This window comes from Rattus norvegicus, chromosome 2 (assembly GCF_021556685.1).
Source record: "Rattus norvegicus strain SHRSP/BbbUtx chromosome 2, alternate assembly SHRSP_T2T, whole genome shotgun sequence".
NCBI classification, from domain to species: domain Eukaryota; kingdom Metazoa; phylum Chordata; class Mammalia; order Rodentia; family Muridae; genus Rattus; species Rattus norvegicus.
The window spans coordinates 249,500,998-249,521,809 of NC_141535.1; the positions used below are offsets into that span (position 1 = coordinate 249,500,998).

The window sequence follows — 20,812 nt, forward strand, 5'->3', positions numbered from 1 at the left end:
ACTGGTTGGAAATGGTTATGACTGTATCCATTTGGAAACACAGAAACCCTATGTGACCTACATACCTCTAGACCTATTCTGCAGAACAAAGCCACATGTGCACAAAAATGGTCATGGATACATTATTCACAGCAGCTAATCCTACCTCAGTGACTGCATAGGAAGGCAAAAGTGGCCTGCCCACAGAATGGATGTTATTTGGCAGTAACAGTGAGTGAAGTGTTGAAATGTGCTTCAAAATAGATGAACTTTGAAAGGTGCAAGTCACAAAAACCCACACAGCATAGATCATATGCAATCTCCGAAACTGATAAATTTATAGACAGAAAGTAGAGAAGATTGCCAAAGATTTAGGATTTCTTTTAAGGGTGATGGAAATGTTCTAAAGTTAGGTTATGATGGTGTTTATAGAACATTGTGAGTCTGCTAAAAAATCTGCCGAGTTGTAAATGCCTGTGAATTATATCTCACTGCAGTGGTTATAGATAAATTCTGAGTCAATGCACAGTCAGAGCACAACAGTTCTCAAAGTTGCCAATGGAGCACTGAGCATTGCATATTTTCCTTAAGGTTCAGATGTCTCTGAAATAATTAGAATTATATTTTGGACATGATTCTGCTAATTAGAGTATGGGAGGCAAGGAGGGCTTTATAGATAAGGACTAGGGGAACCTGAAGTGTTAAATACACAGGGTTGTTCCTTCAAAGAAAGGAGTTCACAGCCTGTCATCCACCCAGAAGCCTGGAAAAAGATATTAATAGCCTGGTTACCTTTGTGAGATCTTTGTGGGTAAGACTACACTGGACCCTTATCATAAGCTTGTTTTTCTCAGTCAATCTAGAGAACCCGTCTGTATGGAGGTGTCAACTCTACAAAGAGTTTTGATGTAGAATATTTGATCTTTATTTAAATTACTTTGTTCTTCAAAGAGATTTATGTTTGCTTTATTGTGAATGTTGAACTGAGTTAATTATCACCTGGGAAGTTTTCACCAAATTGTGCTTTGCTTAAATATACCTAAAGTAAGCTACTCAGGGTCAGACTCCCAGAATTTGAACCAACATTAAGGTTCTTAATCATACTGAACTGAACTGCTTTCTTCCTTCCCACAGATCATTACTCTGCTGGCCATGCTGGTCACAGAGACCCCTGTATTAGAGTTTCAACATTCTGCTCGTTCACTCTCCATTTCTGAGACTCCCTTTTATATACTACTATTTGTGTTATTTATTGCAGACAACACCATGAGCCAGGCAGCAATGTCTGGGAAGACATAGATGAAGTCAAAGGCATTTTAAGTTTTTGAAACGAATTGTCATTGTGAAGGACAGGCTGGTTTTCAACTCAAAAACATTTCTGTTCCCTTTTTCCAAGGACTTTGATCATAACTACTCAACACCATAATTGTCAAAAACAAGGTTTTTGTCTTTAGGGAAGTTTTTACATTAGTGAGGGCAACATCCAAAGAAACAATTAGAAACACTCTTTATAGGTGAATGAAAATTCACATGGGAAATAGCACAGAAGAAAGGAGAGAGAGAAAAGACTGTACAACAATTGTTATTTGTCAAGAAAGTGGAAATTCAAAGGTATTGAGATGGTTCAGTGAGTAAAGTGCCTGCTGTAAAAGCCTGGAGACCCTAGCTCAATTCATGCTGAAACCAGGCATACTGGCAAATGCTCACACTCCAAGTGTTAGGGAAGCAGAGATAGACCTGTTACACATAGAGCCGGTCTAGCTGAGCTAGTGAGCTCTAGGTATAGCAAGAGATGCTGTCTCAAAAATAAGATGGAGACTAATTGAGAAAGACATCTAACATCTATCTCAGGACTCTGCATGTGTGTGCGTGCACCATTTCTTATACAGAATCTCAGCATTCGTGGATTTTGGTCTGTGATAAACAGAATCTTGGAAGAATCCCCTAGACACCAAGGAGCTACTGACAAAAGGATAGAGTATTTTGTCTGTATAGTAGCTAGATCCCCAAGGTAGTGAACATGAGGAGGAAGAAAGATGGGCTCAAGAAAATGTGAAGTCAAATCAAGGATTTCTGACTGACTGTATAGGGGTGGGAGGGTCAGCTTCTACCTGTGGTCACTCAACTTGTAGGTGGACAACAGGAGACAGCTGGGTGAAAGCTTCCATTTTTCTTTAGTTTCGGGATGTTTGTAGGTAAGTGCCTCATACATTTTGGTGGCTTCGAAGTTCACTAATTTGATCAACTTATGGACACCTTATCATTTGTCTGTATTTACTCGACGGAGTCTAAATAAGCCAGCAAAAATTAATCAACTTGATTGGCACTGAGCTAAGGGTTTTATATATTTCTAACCTAACATTCTATATTCATATAATGCAATTTGCAACCAGACCAGCTACAGTGACCCCCCATCCCTGCATTTCCCTGGGCCTGCTAGGAAAGCAGATTCTCCAGCCCATCTTAGAGCCACTGTCCTCAGCAGCCTTCCAACAGGCACTAATGCTTGGAGCTTAAGGTTATGGATGAAGTTCCCTAGGAAACAAGGCAATGATCGAGATTCAGGATGGAGTCCTCAGAGAATTATCAATAGAGGACAGGAGAGGCAGGGAAGGAAGGAAGCAGACCTGGACATTTTGACCTGTGAGGGAGATGTGAGAAAGTCTTCAGCAAAGCTTTCCTATAGTTCTGTTCTCCCAACCCACAGGTGTCTGAGCAGGGACTGACGGGCTGGGCTTTTGCATTCTACATTTATGGCTTATTAGAGGAACAGAAGGTTGCCCAAAATGGGGTTTTGACCTTAGCGAGGAGGCTCTCATCAAAAAGGGTAATCTGAAGAGGCCGGGGAAGCTGCACACAGAAATTACAGAAGCTGGAGAATAGAGAAAGTTCTTCATCCTTGAAGAAAACAAACAAGTGCATGCTTTCTGGGTAACAATTTTAGGTTGCCCCAAGAATGATGGTTGGAGCTGAAACAGAACTTTACTTGGATTGGACAAAGGTCATCCTGTCCCCAATGCCCCTCATTAATTCAGGGCCTCATCCTGCCTCTTTAGGTCACTCTTAAACTGGGTGGAAGCATACATTTGGGGAGCTGGTCCTCCAGAATGTAGGAAAAGAAGGTTGCAGGTGGCACGTCCCCTGCTTAGAAGAATGACATTTAATAAAAGTTGCCCCTTTATTATTATGTTGCCCCAAGGAGGTATGAGCGTGTTAACCCTCTCTTTGCCATAGGAAAAGGACACTCTGTGCTTTTGCATTGTAGTCCTGCTTCTGTCCTTTAATTGGGAGTTTTATTTTCCATCTTCGAAGCTGCTTTCAATGCTGTGTTGTTCTTTCTAGTACTTCCCAGGAAGTTTAAAGAAAGGAATCTTTAGGAAGATTCCCTGGAAACCACACTTGGGTGTTTATTTTGAGTCTTTCAAACACCTTCTAAAGGCACCCTATCTTGTAACCCTTGGGAAGATTTTTCTTGTGTCAGCACTGCTCTGGGAGCAGAAGTAAATGACAGAAGAAAGAGTGGAAATCACAAGATGAGGAAGATGCCAGACCACTTAGAAATAATACCATTTGTCATAGTTTGCACCATTTGGTCATAGTTTGGTGTATTAACTTTAGATTGACAGCTGTAAGATGTCCTTTGTAGAAGAGGAAATTCTTTATCGTTCTACTTGCCTCTCTGGGTTATGGAAAATGAGTAGAACGCAAGAGTCTGGACTATGTATGCTAAGTGCACTGTTGCTGTCTTCAGACACCAGAAGAGGGCAACAGATCCATTACGGATGGCTGTGAGCCACCATGTGGTTGCTGGGAATTGAACTTAGGACCTCTGGAAGAGTAGCCAGTGCTCCTAACCACTGAGCCATCTCTCCACCCTCTGAATCTAGACTTCTAAAATATTAACTTAATATGTTAGGATGCATGAGCAACGAAAGAAGTGGATTTGCTTTCCCTCCACAACTCTTCACAGTAAACACTAAGGTTATTAATCTTTGAGACTGATTGACAGGTTGGACTGGACATGAGCAGGTTGCCAGAGCCATGTAGCAAACTGGGGCCAGTTAAGCTCAGAGGAATGGAAAATTCACATGCAGGGCATAGCAAAACGTCAAACTAAAGTGTACTAAATAAAATTAGCCATGGACCACAGCTGAGCTAGTGGGCTTGATCCAAAATTTTTGAAAGAGACAGGCTAGAAAGATTGTCCGACTCACCTTTTTGTTAGACCTTTGGATTCTGCAAATGCAACCGCTACAGAAAGCACAGTGACCCTGACCCTCACCTGTACCTTCTACAGGCTCCAGAGAACACACGGATGCACTGTGAGATCAGATGCTACCATGCAAAAGCAGCTGCTTTGATTTACAGACCAGGGCTCACTGGAACTGTGACCTGAGCTGGACTGAAACTACTCAGAGGGCTTCTTTGAGGATCCAAAGAATGAATATTTATAAGCTTAGTTAGGCAGTGCCTGATGCGCACACAGTAAATGCAAAGGAAGTGGCTTTGTTTAAATGAATATATTCACGAAGATGGTGAAAACTTGCAGCTAGGAACACCTCAGACTTTCCTAACTCTGTTCAGGAATTAAGAGGTCTTTTATCTGCATTCTCCAGGACTGTACATACACTGGTCTCCCTTCATTCACAGGGATAAATTCTAAGATATTCTGTGGATGTCTGAAACTGCTTGTGACTCAGACCTGTACAGACCAAGGCTTTCTCTATGTATTTACCTATCATAAAATTTATCAAGCAAAGAGCAACAGACTGCAGTAAAACATCAGAACAGCGGACTAATAAAAAACTGCTTAAGCCAGGTGTGGTGGTCCACACCTTTCATGCTGGCACTCGAGAGGCAAGAGAATTTCTGAGTTCAAGGCCAACCTGGTCTACACACAGAGAGGCCTTTGTCTTGAAAATCCAAAAATAAATGAATGAATAAATGAATAAATAAATAAATAAAAAACAAACCATTTAAACTCATACATTTTCATTTCTGAAGTTATTATTGAGTCTTCCAAACAATACAACTGAGGGAGTTGGCTATATGACCTCTGTGCTCTGACACTGACATAGTTTCTGATCATATTAGCAAACTGTCTGGTAGAAATCAATAAGCATGAGATGTACAAACGACCCAGTTTATGCCTGTGATGCTATTACACCAGGATGCTGCTGCTCCAGGGAGATGTAATGGAACCACCTTCTCACAGAAGGGAAACCTGACTGTGGTTCAGCTTTTGTTGGATACTGTGTGATCCTTGTGATTTTCAAAGGTGTAAGTGGCTTCTACTGGACAAGAAGCAAACAGAGAAAGCCATTTCATTTGTGAAGGATTCTAGCAACAAGAGGAAAGACAGCTGTACAGTTAGTTACCTGTGAGAATAACGCTGCTTTTTGAGAAATGGAGTGCATATTAAGAATCCAACTGTGACCTTATCAGCTTTTAAAATCCAGTGAGCAGGATAACGGACTTCAAGAGAAATCTCAGCTTTCTTTCTTTTTGGAAGCCACAAAAGGCCCAGAAGATTAAAGACAAACCTGTGAGAAGCACTTAGTGCTTCAGGTCCTAAAAAGTGTTAATTTGCTTTCCAAGCACTGGGAATGCAGATGTGGGATTAATGATTAAAAACATAATCAACCTTCAGCAACCCAGAACGCATGCATGGCAAAGCTTACGTACCCCAGGCAGCACTTGCAATGCGTTGTTATCCATCCACAGCTCCCTCAAATTCTGAATTTGATCCAGAACTTCAGGCTGAGTGAGAGGCAGAGAGAAAAGAGAGGCAAGACACACCAAATCAGTCTTCTCTGATCATAGATATTAGATGTCATTTCTTGTATCTTTAGCTTTTATTTAGGAATCTATTCTTAATCTAAGAAATTTCATGTTTAACAGATCTTCAAAAGACCCAGTATAGAGGGGAAGCACAGACCTATTATTATCTGGAGTCAATCAGAATAATTATTATAAAACTTAAGACCTATTGCCTAGACATCTTAATCTATTTCTTTAATATAGTTTGGGTATCTTTCATATTCTTTTTAAATTATTTGTTAAGTTTATTCTTCACATAACTTAAGATTTTCTTCTTAATTTAACTCTTTTCTAAAATTTATTTATGTGTGTGGGTGTTCTTGCATTTATGGTTGTGCACCATATGTATGCAGTGCCTGTGGAGGCCAGAAGCAGGCATCAGATTCCCCTGTAACTGGAATTACGGAGAGTTAATGAGCCTCAATGTGGATGGTTAAACCTGGGCCCTGTGAAGAGCAGTCATTACTTTTACGTGCTGAGCCAGCCCAAGTGGCATCAGCATTTGAAAGCCAAGACACTACTGTTTAAACATGGCCATGTACCCTGACTGTGTGTGACTGACTCTTCACACATATTAGGTTCTCACTTTGTGTTGGTGCGATAGTCATAGTTCTAGCCTTTGACTTCCCATCTCTTCATTTCATTACCAAAGAACTGTTGTTCTTGATGATGACGCAGAGATTCATTGTGTGAGGTGCTCTCTAGCCTTACTGTGACCTGTAAGGTGCTTTCTAGCCTTACAGTGACTCATGAGGAGTTACTTCTCTATTCAGGTCAGGCTGCTTGAACTTTTCCCCTCCCAGACCCTCCATGCTGAGAAACCTAGGTGATTGTGGGTGCATAGATCTGAGGAGTGATATACAAATTAGGCCTCTACTGACAAAAATCATACAGAAATTTATTTTTAAAGCCTTTCTTTGTACATATATAATTTCAGGATTGAGTAAAGGTAAAAGCAAATGTGCATATGAATAGCATGTGGGTTATTTTAGACAAATAATTAAAATTCTGGCTATGTATTACTGTAGAATGTAGAACATCTTCAACATTTTCAGAGATGATTGATATTTTGACTCTCTAATAGTACTATTATTCCATAGGGGATAATAAGAGTAGTTGTTTTAAAAATTATTTTATTTATTTACATTCTAAATGTTACCCCCTCTTGATCCCCCCCAGAGTTCTTTACCCTATCTCCCCTCCCCTCTCAGAGGGTACCTCCCCATTCCTCTAATCTTTCCCCCTCCCCCCACACACCAGCATCTCCCTTCCCCAGTGTATCAAGTCTCTATAGGATTAGGCATCTGGTCACCCTCTCCCACTGAGGCCAGACAAGATAGTCCTCTGCTACATATGTGCCGGGGGCTTTTTTTTAAAAACAAAACAAAACAAAACAAAACAAAACAAAACAAAACAAATGACACCATTTTCTCTGAATATCCTGATCATTGGTGCTGAAATTGTTTTTCACCCTTTTCCTTTTTCAGCTTTGTTGGGTAACATCTAAAATCTGCACCTTACAATTGGAAGCCTACCTTCAGCTTAAGAAACTTTCTTCCACTATTACTCAAACCTTTTATTTAACATCACAGTTGCTTTATTACAAGCCTTTTGGCTCTCACAAGTGGCAAATGTTTTATTCATGAATTTCATAGCCCACATTTGAAACCCCGATACACAAAATTGGATGGCTGAAAATGTTCAGCACTTGATGAAAAGCCCACTTATGATTCTCTCAGTTGTGATGTACGACATGACTTGAGATTGTCTAACCTCTCCAGGTAATTTCTTTGGAGACAGAAAGGTCACCTCCACAGGGTCTGGGCCTGTTTCAAGGTTACATTAATTTTATTCTTCTCTGTTTTATTTCAGAATCAATTCCACTAACATGCTCATAAAAATTTAAAGCTTTGTTTTAATTCATCCACTTTCAGTAATATATAGGAAGAAAATGATGTTATACTTCAGTAATTGTTGAGTGAACAAATAGGTATTCTGGTGGCAATAATGAAAGGCACTGCTGAGAAAATGTAATTGATTCAGAATTAATTAAAATGCTTTAATCCATAAGCTCTTATGAATATTTTAATGTCTATGAGTTTAATATATCCATTTAAATAATCAGATGAGTATATTGATGGGATGGGGGAAGATAAGATGAAGCGGGGAAGGAAAGCCAATATGTGAAAAGGTAAAATTAGCATAGCAAGAGATCTAAAGATTCTGGAAATCTGGCCAGTGTCAGTTAGCAGAGTCTCACTTAGAGTCTTATGTGCCTTAGAAGTCTGTAGACAGAAGGAAGCGGTGAGCAAACTCAGGAATTTAAGTCAAGAGTAAGCTTGGTATTCACTGTGACTCATTCACTCCAGGGATACCTCCTCCACATAAGAAGATGCTACAGCACCCAAGAACATAATCAAATAGTGGTGGGGTTGTCCTGTGTCTAATTCTTTGAATGTCCTTTTCTACAAATCTTAGCATGTCATACATGGATGACAAAATTCTGCTCCCTGTGAATGCCCGAGTGCTAAGATGTCCTTAACAAGGTGACTGTATGCAGCCCTTCTGGAGGTAGTCCTAGAGGAGAATTGGTTAAGGTGACCCTCATGGTACAGAGTAGGGAAGAATGGCTGCCACAGGCACTCATCTTTAAACATAGTAGAGTTGTTATAGGGAAGCAGGGATGGTATCATCTGTCTGATTCCACATTTGGATGAGAGATAATTATCAGAGTCACAGGGACAGAACAAAGCCTACACCAATGGGCAGGTAATATTCCCAGTTAGATGCTTCCAAAGGAAATAATCTAATCCTCTTCCAGACACAGTGGCTACTTTATCAAATAAACATGTATCAAATAAACATGCCTAGGAAAGCATAAATAATAATTAACAACAAAAACTAACACTCACTATAGCAAGACCCTTTGAAAGTTCTTTTTTTTTTTTGCTTTTGTTTTTTGGGATATTTTTGTTAATTAATTAATTAATTAATTAATTTTTTTGAGCTGGGCGTTACAGAAGTCAGGCAGGCATCAAACTCATTGTGTAGCCAAGATGACTTTGAATTTCTGACACTCTGGATATGTGCCACCATACTTAATTTATATAATGTTGGGGACCAAGCCATCTGTACATGCTGGGAGAACTCTAACAATTCAGCTCAAGCCCAATCAAGGTGTTTTCCCACAGACTATTTTCACTAACACATATTAATCAGTCATCAAGAGAGGTGTCACCATGGATAGGCAGTAACATTGAAGACTTGGGTTTGGGGCCAGCAGAGCCACTTTCTTCGCTCAGGTTCTCTCTCAGTTCTAGGTGACACAGTAGCACCACCCACATGGGGAGATTCTGAGAATGTTTGATTAAGTTCAATTCTATCAATACAGCAAAATACCCAGGGGTTGGTACTTTATTAAGTAAAGAGGTTTACCAAGTCCCCACTTTGGATGGCTATGGGTTTCATTTCATCAAGGTCTCTCTGGCTGCATTACAACATAGCAGAGGACAGCAAAAGAACTGACTGTAGCATGAAGAAAGGGAAAATAGAAGTTGGCTCTCTCTATAGCAGCTTGCTTTCCTGGGACTTGCTACTCCACATGTAAGGACTACATTAATTTCTGTTAAGGCAAGACCTTCGATCTCTTAATTATCTTCAGTCAGGCTAGGTCTCTCTCTCTCTCTCTCTCTCTCTCTCTCTCTCTCTCTCTCTCTCTCTCCATCTTTATTAACTTGGGTATTTCTTATTTACATTTCGATTGTTATTCCCTTTCCCGGTCTCCGGGCCAACATCCCCCTAGCCCCTCCCCATCCCATTCTTTATGGGTGTTCCCCTCTCCTTTCTCCCCCCACTACCTCCCTCCCCCCAACAATTACGTTCACTGGAGGTTCAGTCTTGGCAGGACCAAGGGCTTCCCCTTCCACTGGTGCTCTTACTAGGATATTCAATGCTACCTATGAGGTTGGAGCCCAGGATCAGTCCATGTATAGTCCTTGGGTAGTGGCTTAGTCCCTGGAAGCTCTGGTTGCTTAGCATTGTAGGCTCGATCTCTTAAAGGTTCAGTCATCTCTTGGTATGGTCATACCTAGACCAAGCTCCTGAAAATGAACCTTTGTGGAAAATGGCTTATTCATGTTCAAGTCACTTAGTGTTCAGTATTAGTTTTAATCTTCATTTCACAGAGTACCATGCCTAAAGAAGAAAATGCATGTACCCCAAGTTATAACTATCATACGAGAAAGGCTAGCCTGATCTTAAAGATATGTGAACTATGGTGATTGAGTTCAGGAGCAGAGAATCAACCTTGGGGAAATGACAGGTGGCTCACATGTATGTAGTGTTTTCAGGTAGAACCTCTTAGTAGGGAGAGGTCACACGCCAGAATTTGGATTTACTGTCTTTTGATAAATTCCCTCAGCATGTAATAAGGCTCTGTTACATTCCAGAATGGAGAACTAAGAATTTGGAGCAGTCCTCTTGGGAGTTATGTTCACGGAGTTCACATTTTCTGGCTTGGTCAAGGGACACGATTCTGGTTTCAGACACGTCACTGTGTAGCACCATCCACTTAGACCTCAAATTAATTGACCTTGCAAGACTCTAAATTTAAGAATGAAAATTATGTAACAAATATATTCTCATATCATAATGTGAACTGGTTTTACTTTCTCTAAAAATGATAGCCATTTACATCTTCCAGCCTCTAAGTTCACTGCTGTCAGGAGCTATGACAATGTGCTCACTCCTGTTTGTAAAGTCTTACACAATTGTTACAAGTCTCAGATTACACAAAATATGCTATGCTGCCCTGTGTTTACTCTGCGTCCTCTCCCTATGCCCTGTAGGCATGAGGAGCCCCACTTTCTGTTTTTTATGCTTACTTCTGCTATCTGGTCATCCTAAGCCTGTTTGCTGATCTCTGGCTGGCACAGACATCCTTCCTGCTGTTGGTATTTGAACAACAGCGATGAGCTTGGAACACTGAAATGCTAGAAGCCCTGATCTGAATTCCCTTGTCCCCTTTGTTTTCTGCTCCTCCTAAAGCAACTTTTTTTCATGGGAATGACCTTTGAACAAAAAAGCAACCCATGACCATAAATGATAATTTCCTCAAATCCTTGTCAGCTACCTTCTTAAAATAACACTCAGACTGTCATCTCAATGATCAGTATCACTCCTGTAGTCTGAACAGTGTGTGGTCTTGATACCATTTGTTATTTAAACCCTCCTTGTATGTTTGTTGCATTTAGCCCAGCATCCCAGAAGACCCATCCAGCAATTACCAGTGTGGCTTTTCCCTGACTGTCCTTATTCTCTATTGACTCCTCCCCTTCCTTCACAAGTATAGACACATTATTAACAGTTTCTCAGCATATCATTTAGCAAACTCTTGGCATCGTCTTGAGCTTAGCATGGGTTCAATAGGACTTTCTGCCTTTTCTGCAACTGTACTAAGATTTGTTGGAGAAACCTACAATTTGGCTTTGACCTCCCTTTATATTCCTGACAAATGCCATAAGTGGGGTGTTGGAGGCCTGCTATTCAGTGACTGTCCTCTAGGAAATTTCCTTGCATCCTGGAGACAATTTTCACCCATTTCCAAAGTGTCCTCCTTTATTCTCTACACATTTACTACTGCTCCCTGAAGTAGTCACCGTCCAAATAGACTGACTCTAGCCATCTGCAATTTGAACCTTAGGCTCCCATGCATATGGTTACAAAAATTAGCAGATAACATTTTAAAGACAGTTAGCCAAGACATTTCTCTTGCTGCATAGATTTCTTCTTTATTTTATTTCTCTGGTTCCAGGGGATTGAATAGCTCATAACTTTAGTCATACTACTTGGCTAAGGGTGCAGAGTATGAACGTGTCTAAAAACAAGACAGAACAAAAACAAGCAACAACACCTTGTGCTTACCAAAAACAGCAATAACTAACCCCCAAATATTCTCTTTGTACCAAAAATCACATTCCTGTGACAGAAAGTGGACCACTTAGGACCTAATTGAAGTTGAGTTGGGTGCACATTTAATTTAAAATTAGTGCCCTGCATTTATGTATTTTCAGCAAGTTTTCTGATTCTCTCTTTTTTTTTTTTTTCGGAGCTGGGGACCGAACCCAGGGCCTTGCGCTTGTTAGGCAAGCGCTCTACCACTGAGCTAAATCCCCAACCCCAAGTTTTCTGATTCTCATTCACTACATCTGGCTCTCCCAAATTTGTATGACGTTTTTACCTGCATTTTGGTCTCTTGGTCTCTTCTGGTCTCTACAGACTCCAGTCTCCTATCTGTGGACAATCTCAGCTTGCCTCCCCTTGGGTCTCTTCTAGCAGCTTCCATGTTCTGCTGCCTCTTCTATTTATCCTCTCTACCTGCTATTCTTCACAAGAATGTGGTAGAAGTATCTTGCCTGGTCTGCCTGAGCCTCCCATCACTCTTAAACTGGCTCTCATGTAGTATGGAAAGGGACTTATGGAGTCTCTATGCCCTCTATGCTGAAGCTGGACCCTAGAAAATATCTACATATGTCAGATTTGGTGCCTTCCTAGCAACAAGCAAAAAGAGCATAAGGATGGGAAAAAAAATCAACTTATAAACACAAAACTTACACTCATGACATTCATGACTAATAAATTAAAGAAAACATCATGGTTGTACTTTCAAGACAGAAAATTTGTAATAGGGCAATTTTTTCTATAATCTTCGGGTGATGTATACATGCTCATTAATGGAAATTATATTTGGATCAAGCTATATGACTTTTTATAATAGACCGGTTTTCTTCATCTTAACGTTCGAAATCCTGAACACATTTAGTTATACTTCATTTGCAGTTCCATCGTTACACATTCCTAGGAGCTAAACTCCAAAAAAATAGAAAATTTTATTTCTTCCCCACCAGAGAGATACTTTTTTTTCCAGTTTAGATATTTCAACAAATGAAAAATGAATCAGTTGTTTTCTTATTGGCAAACCCATAAACATTCTTCACCCTATTTTAGCTGTGAGGTCTACACTGGCAGCTATAAGCGCTGGATCAAGGCGTGCTCCTCTGAATACCTGCAATTAATCACATGCCTGTTACAAGAATATTGGCAGTGACCCCTGAAGGTCATGAAGATGAACTGAGAAACCAAGATGCCTATGAACTGCGAGACACTGCTGCTCAATGAGCACTGTGCAACTCAGAACTGAAATTCTATTCAAGTCAGCAGGCACATAAGGCTTTTCATTCTATTAAACTTTATGAATCTTGACCAATTACTGGAACAGAAAATCTCAGTGGAATTGTGCCACCATTCTGCTGACCGGTGAGCATCTCACTGAATGAAAGCAGGAACAAACGTATGTGCCTGTGTTACCTTTGCTGCCTCAGGATACACAGATGGGACAGATTAATGGAGATACATGTATCTGGAGCCAGAGATTGTGGCAGATGTAATCGTAAGTGCCAAAGGAAACATTAAATGAATTGACTGAATACTATCGGTCTCTCTGGCCAAAGCACTCCATCACAGGTATAGGAAGTGAAGTATGTACTGTTCTGCATGTTCTAAACATACCTTGTTTCCACACCACTTAGTTGCTCTTTTCATAGTCTTAGTCTTACTTTTCTCTGCATGAATTCTTTTATGTGAACGATGCCAATTAAGAATACGTTTAAATAAATATGGATGCTTGGAGCCAACCATTGGTGTGAGCTCAGGGTCTCTGGTGAGGGAGCTGGAATAAGAACCGGAGAAGCTGAGGGGTGTTGCAACCCCATAGGAAGAAAAACATCAGTTGGCTGGACAACCCTTTGTTCCCAGGGACTAGACTATGAACCAAGGAGTGTACAGGAAGGGATCCATGGCTCCAGAGGCATAGGAATCAGAGAATGGCCCTGTCTGACATCAATGGGAGGGCAGGCCTTTGGTCTTGTGGTGGTTTGACGCTGCACTGTAGGGAAATGCTGGAGGGGTGGGGCAGGAGAGGGTGAGTGGGTGGAGGAGCACCCTCTAGAGGCAAAGGTGAGGGAGGAGAGGAAGGTTGTGTGATGGGGGTCTTGTGGAGAGGGAACTGGGAAATGGGATATCATCTGAGATGTAAACAAATGGAATAATTAATAATAAAACCACCACCACAACAAAGAAAAAAAAAAGAATACGTTTAAAAACTTGGTTTTAAACAACAATTGAATGAACTGTTTGACAGATGAATTAAGGTCAATACAGCTCTACATCAGTGCACATAAACTATCCTCATGGCGCTACATTGACACGTTTACCAATCCCTGCTCCAGGGCTAATTAGTGCTGTGTAATTTAGTAACATTATAATTTTATTGGTATAATCTACAAGGATCAAGGTTATACAATTCAATTTTGAAATTACATGCTCGATTCTTTTGATTATAATAATTTTTGCTTTGTTTAGTCAAAATTTTTTTCCCATCTTTATTAAATTGGGTATTTCTTATTTACATTTCAAATGTTATTCCATTTCCCGCTTTCTAGGCCAAGATTCCCCTAACCCCTCCACCTCCCCTTCTACATGGGTGTTCCCCTTCCCATCCTCCCCCTATTACCGCCCTCCCCTCAAGAATCCCCTTAACTGGGGGTCCAGCCTTGGCAGGACCAAGGGCTTCCCCTTCCACTGGTGCTCTTACTAGTCTATTCATTGCTACCTATGCAGTTGGAGCCCAGGGTCAGTCCATGTTAGTGTTTGGGTAGGGGCTCAGCCCTTGGAAGCTCTGGTTGGTTGGCATTGTTGTTAATATGGGGTCTCAAGCCCCTTCAAGCTCTTTCAGTCCTTTCTCTGATTCCTTCAACAGGGGTCCCATTCTCAATATAGAGGTTTGCTGCTGGCATTCACCTATGTATTTGCTGTATTCTGGTTGTGTCTCTCAGGAGAGATCTACATCTGGTTCCTGTCAGCCTGCACTTCTTTGCTTTATCCATCTTATCTAGTTTGGTGGCTGTATATGTATGGGCCACATGTGGGGCAGGCTCTGCATGGGTGTTTCTTCAGCCTCTGTTAAAAATGTTGCCTCCCTATCCCCTTCTAAGGGTATTCTTGTTCCCCTTTTAAAGGAGTGAACCATCCGCATTTTCGTCATCCATCTTGAGTTTCATGTGTTTTGTGCATTTAGGGTAATTCAAGCATTTGGATTAATATCCACTTATCAATGAGTGCCATGTGTTTTTCTGTGGGTTACCTCACTCAGGACGATATTTTCCAGTTCCATCCATTTGCCTATGAATTTCATAAAGTCATTGTTTTTGATAGCTGAGTAGTATTCCACAGTAGTAGTAGTAGTGTAGATGTACCACATTTTCTGTATCCATTCCTCTGTTGAAGGGCATCTGGGTTCTTTCCAGCTTCTGGCTATTATAAATAAGGCTGCTATGAACATAGTGGAGCATGTGTCTTTGTTATATGTTGGGGTATCTTTTGGGTATATGCCTAAGAGAGGTATAGCTGGGTCCTCAGGTAGTGCAATGTCCAATTTTCTGAAGAACCTCCAGATTGATTTCCAGAATGGTTGTACCAGTCTGCAATCCCACCAACAATGGAGTAGTGTTCCTCTTTCTCCACATCCTCCCCAGCATCTGCTGTCGCTGGAGTTTTTGATCTTAGCCATTCTGACTGGTGTGAGGTAGAATCTCAGGGTTGTTTTGATTTGCATTTCCCTTATGACTAAAGATGTTGAACATTTCTTTAGGTGCTTCTCAGCCATTCGTCATTCCTCAGCTGTGAATTCTTTGTTTAGCTCTGAACCCCATTTTTTAATAGGGTTATTTGTCTCCCTGAAGTCTAACTTCCTGAGTTCTTTGCATATTTTGGATATAAGCCCTCTATCAGTTGTAGGATTGGTAAAGATCTTTTCCCAATCTGTTGGTTGCTGTTTTGTGCTAACAACAGGGTCCTTTGCCTTACAGAAGCTTTGCAGTTTTATGAGATCCCATTTGTCGATTCTTGATCTTAGAGCAAATGCCATTGGTGTTTTGGTCAGGTAATTTTCTCCAGTGTCCATGTGTTCGAGATGCTTCCCCACTTTTTCTTCTATTAGTTTGAGTGTATCTGGTTTGATGTGGAGGTTCTTGATCCACTTGGACTTAAGCTTTGTACAGGGTGAAAAGAATGGATCAATCTGCATTCTTCTACATGCTGACCTCTAGTTGAACCAGCACCATTTGTTGAAAATGCTATCTTTTTTCCATTGGATGGTTTTGACTCCTTTGTCAAAAATCAAGTGACCATAGGTGTGTGGGTTCATTTCTGGGTCTTCAATTCTATTCCACTGGTCTATCTGCCTGTCTCTGTACCAATACCATGCAGTTTTTATCACTATTGCTCTGTAATACTACTTGAGTTCAGGGATAGTGATTCCCCCTGAAGTCCTTTTATTGTTGAGGATAGTTTTAGCTATCCTGGGTTTTTTGTTATTCCAGATGAATTTGCAAATTGTTCTGTCTAACTTTCTGAAGAATTGGATTGGTATTTTGATGGGGATTGCATTGAATATGTAGATCGCTTTTGGTAAAATGGCCATTTTTACTATATTAATCCTGCCAATCCATGAGCATGGAGATCTTTCCATCTTCTGAGATCTTCAATTTCTTTCTTCAGAGGTTTGAAGTTCTTATCGTACAGATCTTTCACTTGCTTGGTTAAAGTCACACTGAGGTATTTTGTATTATTTGGGACTATTATGAAGGGTGTCCTTTCCCTAATTTCTTTATCGGCTTTTTCTCTTTTGTGTAGAGGAAGGCTACTGATTTATTTGAATTAATTTTATACCCAGCCACTTTGTTGAAGGTGTTTATCAGGTTTAGTAGTTCTCTGGTGGAACTTTTGGGATCACCTAAATATTCTACCATATCATCTGCAAATAGTGATATTTTGAATTCTTCCTTTTCAATCTGTATCCCTTTGATCTCCTTTTGTTGTCTGATTGCTCTGGCTAGGACTTCGAGGACTATATTGAATAAGTAGGGAGAGAGTGGGCAGCCTTGTCTAGTCCCTGATTTTAGTGGGATTGCTTCACGTTTCTCTCCATTTAGTTTAATGTTAGCTACTTGTTTGCTGTATATGGCTTTTACTATGTTTAGGTATGGGCCTTGAACTCCTGTTCTTTCCAGGACTTTTATCATGAAGGGGTGTTCAATTTTGACAATTGCTTTCTCAGCATCTAATGAAATGATCATGTGGCTTTTATCTTTCAGTTTGTTTATATAGTGGATTACATCGATTTTTTTTCCGTATATTAAACCATCCCTGCATATCTGGGATGAAGCCTACTTGATCATGATGGATGATTGTTTTGATGTGTTTTTGGATTCGGTTTGCAAGAATTTTATTGAGTATTTTTGTGTCGATATTCATAAGGGAAATTGGTCTGAAGTTCTCTTTTTTGTTGGGTCTTTGTGTGGTTTAGGTATAAGAGTGATTGTGGCTTCATAGAAGGAATTCGGTAGTTCTCTGTCTGTTTCAATTTTGTGGAATGGTTTGGATAGTATTGGTATGAGGTCTTTGTGAAGGTCTGATAGAATTCTGCACTGAACCCATCTGGACCTGGGCTCTTTTTGGTTGGGAGACTTTTAACGACTGCTTCTATTTCTTTAGGAGTTATGGGGGTTGTTTAAATGGTTTATCTTTTCCTTATTTAACTTCTGTACCTGTGAACTGTCTAGGAAATTTCCCATTTCCTCCTGATTTTCAAGTTTTGTTGAATATAAGCTTTTGTAGTAGGACCTGATGATTTTTTTTTTAATTTCCTCTGGCTCTGTTGTTATGTCTCCCTTTTCATTTCTGATTTTGTTAATTTGGACACACTCTCTGTGTCCTCTCGTTAGTCTGGTTTATCTATCTTGTTGATTTTTCTCAAAGAACCAGCTTTTGGTTCTGTTGATTCTTTGTATAGTCCTTTTTGTTTCTACTTGTTTGATTTCAGCTCTGAGTTTGAGTTTGATTATTTCCTGCCTTCTATTCCTCCTGTGTGTACTTGCTTTTTTTTGTTCTAGAGCTTTTAGGTGTGGTGTCAAGCTGCTGATATATGCTCTCTCCTGTTTCTGCAAGCACTCAGAGCTATGAGTTTTCCTCTTAGCATAGCTTTCATTGTGTCCCATAAGTTTGGGTATGTTGTACCTTCATTTTCATTAAATTCTAAGAAGTCTTTAATTTCTTTCTTTATTTCTTCCTTGACCAGTTTATCATTGAGTAGAGCATTGTTCAACTTCCATGTATATGTGGGTGTTCTTTTCTTATTATTATTGAAGACCAGATTTAGCCCATGGTGGTCTGATAGGACGCATGGGATTATTTCTATCTTTCTGTATCTGTTGTGGCCTGTTTTTTTGCCTGATTATATGGTCAATTTTGGAGAAAGTGCCATGAGGTGGTAAGAAGAAGGTATATCCTTTTGTTTTAGGATAGAATGGTCTATAAATATCTGTTAAGTCTATTTGGTTCATGACTTCTCTTAGTCTGTCTATGTCTCTAATTTCTGTTTCCATGATCTGTCCATTGATGAGAGTGGGGTGTTGAAATCTCCTACTATTATTGTGTGAGGTGCAATGTGTGCTTTGTGCTTCAGTAAGGTTTCTTTTATGTATGTAGGTGTCCTTGTATTTGGAGCATATATATTTATGATTGAGAGTTCATCTTGGTGGATTTTTCCTTTGATGAATATGAAGTGTCCTTCCTTATCTTTTTTGATGAGCTTTGGTTGAAGATCCATTTTATTCGATCTTAGAATGGCTACTCCTGCTTGCTTCTTCAGACCATTTGCTTGGAAAGTTGTTTTCCAGCCTTGTACTCTGAGATAGTGTCTTTGTCTCTGAGGTGTGCTTCCTGTAGACAGCAAAATACTGGGTCCTCATTACGTATCCAGTTTGTCAATCTGTGTCATTTTTTGGGCAATTGAGTCCATTGATGTTATCTTCGTATTTGGAGGTGAGATTTTGTTTGTGTACTTGTCTTCTCTTTGTTTTGTTCCAAACGATTAGTTTCTTGCTTTTCTAGGGTGTCGCTTGCCTCCTTGTGTTGGGCTTTACCATTTATTATCCTTTGTAGGGCTGGATTTTTAGAAAGATATTGTGTAAATTTGGTTTTGTTGTGGAATATCTTGGGTTCTCCATTTATGTTAATTGAGAGTTTTGCTGGATACAGTAACCTGGGCTGGCATTTGTGTTCTCTTAGGGTGTATATGACATTTGTCCTGGATCTTTTGGCTTTCATGGTCTCTGGTGAGAAGTCTGGTGTGATTCTGATAGGTCTGACTTTATATGCTTCTTGACGTTTTTCCCTTACTGCTTTTAGTATTCTTTCTTTGTTTTGTGCATTTGGTGTTTTGACTCTTATGTGACAGGAGAAGTTTCTTTTCTGGTCCAATCTATTTGGAGGTCCGTAGGCTTCTTGTATGTTTATGGGCATCTCTTTCTTTAGGTTAGGGAAGTTTTCTTCTATGATTTTGTTGAAGATATTTACTGGTCCTTTGAGTTGGGAGTCTTCACTCTCTTGTATACTTATTATCCTTAAGTTTGATCTTCTCATTGTGTCTTGGATTTCCTGTATGTTTTGGGCCAGTAGCTTTTTCCATTTTCCATTATCTTTGAAAGTTGTGTCGATGATTTCTATGGAATCTTCTGCTCCGGAGATTTTCTCTTCTATCTCTTGTATTCTGTTGGTGATTCTTGTATGGCCACCTCCTTGTCTCTTCCTTTGGTTTTCTATATCCAGGGTTGTCTCCCTTTGTGCTTTCTTTATTGTTTCTATTTCCATTTTCAATTCCTTCACCTGTTTGATTATGTTTTCCTGTAATTCTTTCAGGGATTTTTGTGTTTTCTCTAAGGTCTTCTACTTGTTTATTTATGTTTTCCTGCATTTCTCTAAGGGTGTTTTTTATGTCTTTCTTAAAGTCCTCCATCATCATGATCAAATGTGATTTTAAATCTAGATCTTGCTTTTCTGGTGTGTTTGGATATTCATTGTTTGCTTTGGTGGGAGAATTGGGCTCTGGTGATGCCATGTAGTCTTGGTTTCTATTGCTTGGGTTCTTGCACTTGCCTTTCGCTTTCAGACTGTCTCTGGTGTTACCTTGTTCTGCTATTTCTGACAGTGGCTTGACCATCCTATAGACATGTGTGTCAGGAGTGCTGTAGACCTGTTTTCCTGTTTTCTTTCAGCCAGTTATGGGAACAGAGTGTTCTCCTTTCAGGAATGTAGTCGTTCCTGTCCACTGGCTTTCAGCTGTTCCTTTGGGCGTGTGTCCTGAGTCCACCAGGCAGGTCACTTGGAGCAGAAAAGTTCATCTTATCCTCTGGTCTCGGCCTGAAGTCGCTCCTCAGGGCTAAGTTTCATCTCTGTGTGAGGGCAGCAACCAGAAGGGCCTGCCCCTACTTCTTGGTCCCTGTGCGCAGGGGGCCCTGATGGCGCTAGATGTTTTCTTCAAGAGTCAGAAATGTGGGCAGAGAGTAGTCTCCTCTGTTTTCACAGGCGTGTCTGCCCCTCTGAATGTCTAGCTCTTCCCTCCCACGGAATTTGGGTGCAGGGAGCTGTTGACTGGGTTCGTTCAGATCTGGGCGCAGTCTGGATCACAGTGCTCCTGCAGCTTGCCTGCCCCTATCTTCCTGTGCCCAGAGGCCCTATACAGTTTCCTCTTGGGCCAGGGATGTGGGCAAAGGTGGGCAGAAGTGGCGGTCTCTCTTGCACTGCAGTCTCAGGATTGCGCACATGTCTGGGCGATGAACTCTCTCTCCAATGGGGTTTGGGAGCAGGGAGCTGTGGGCCGGGATCTAGTCAAACTTTTATATTACAAATGAGCAAAGACCTTTTGGGTGTAACTTCAACCTATGCCAATTACAAACTTGTCAGTTTTGTTAGTCCAATTTACATTTTATCAGCTTCAATTAATACATGTTCTTGGCTATATAGTTTTTCTAATATTTAAAATTCTGGAACTCTGGAGAATCTATCCTCAAATATTTTTGCCTTCATTTTTAGACAGCAGGACATCTTTGTGACCTGC

At 40.4% G+C, this 20,812-nt stretch overlaps 1 protein-coding gene across 7 annotated transcripts in view; it reads right to left on the reverse strand.

Moving 5' to 3' along the window:
- Window positions 1-20,812, reverse strand: part of Lrrc7 (leucine rich repeat containing 7) — a 479,249-nt gene that overhangs the window by 109,022 nt on the left and 349,415 nt on the right. For all 7 annotated transcript variants that reach the window (XM_087614691.1, XM_087614685.1, XM_087614702.1 and 4 more), the window contains 1 exon segment: window positions 5,665-5,739. In XM_087614691.1, the coding sequence (XP_087470817.1) occupies window positions 5,665-5,739 (75 nt within the window).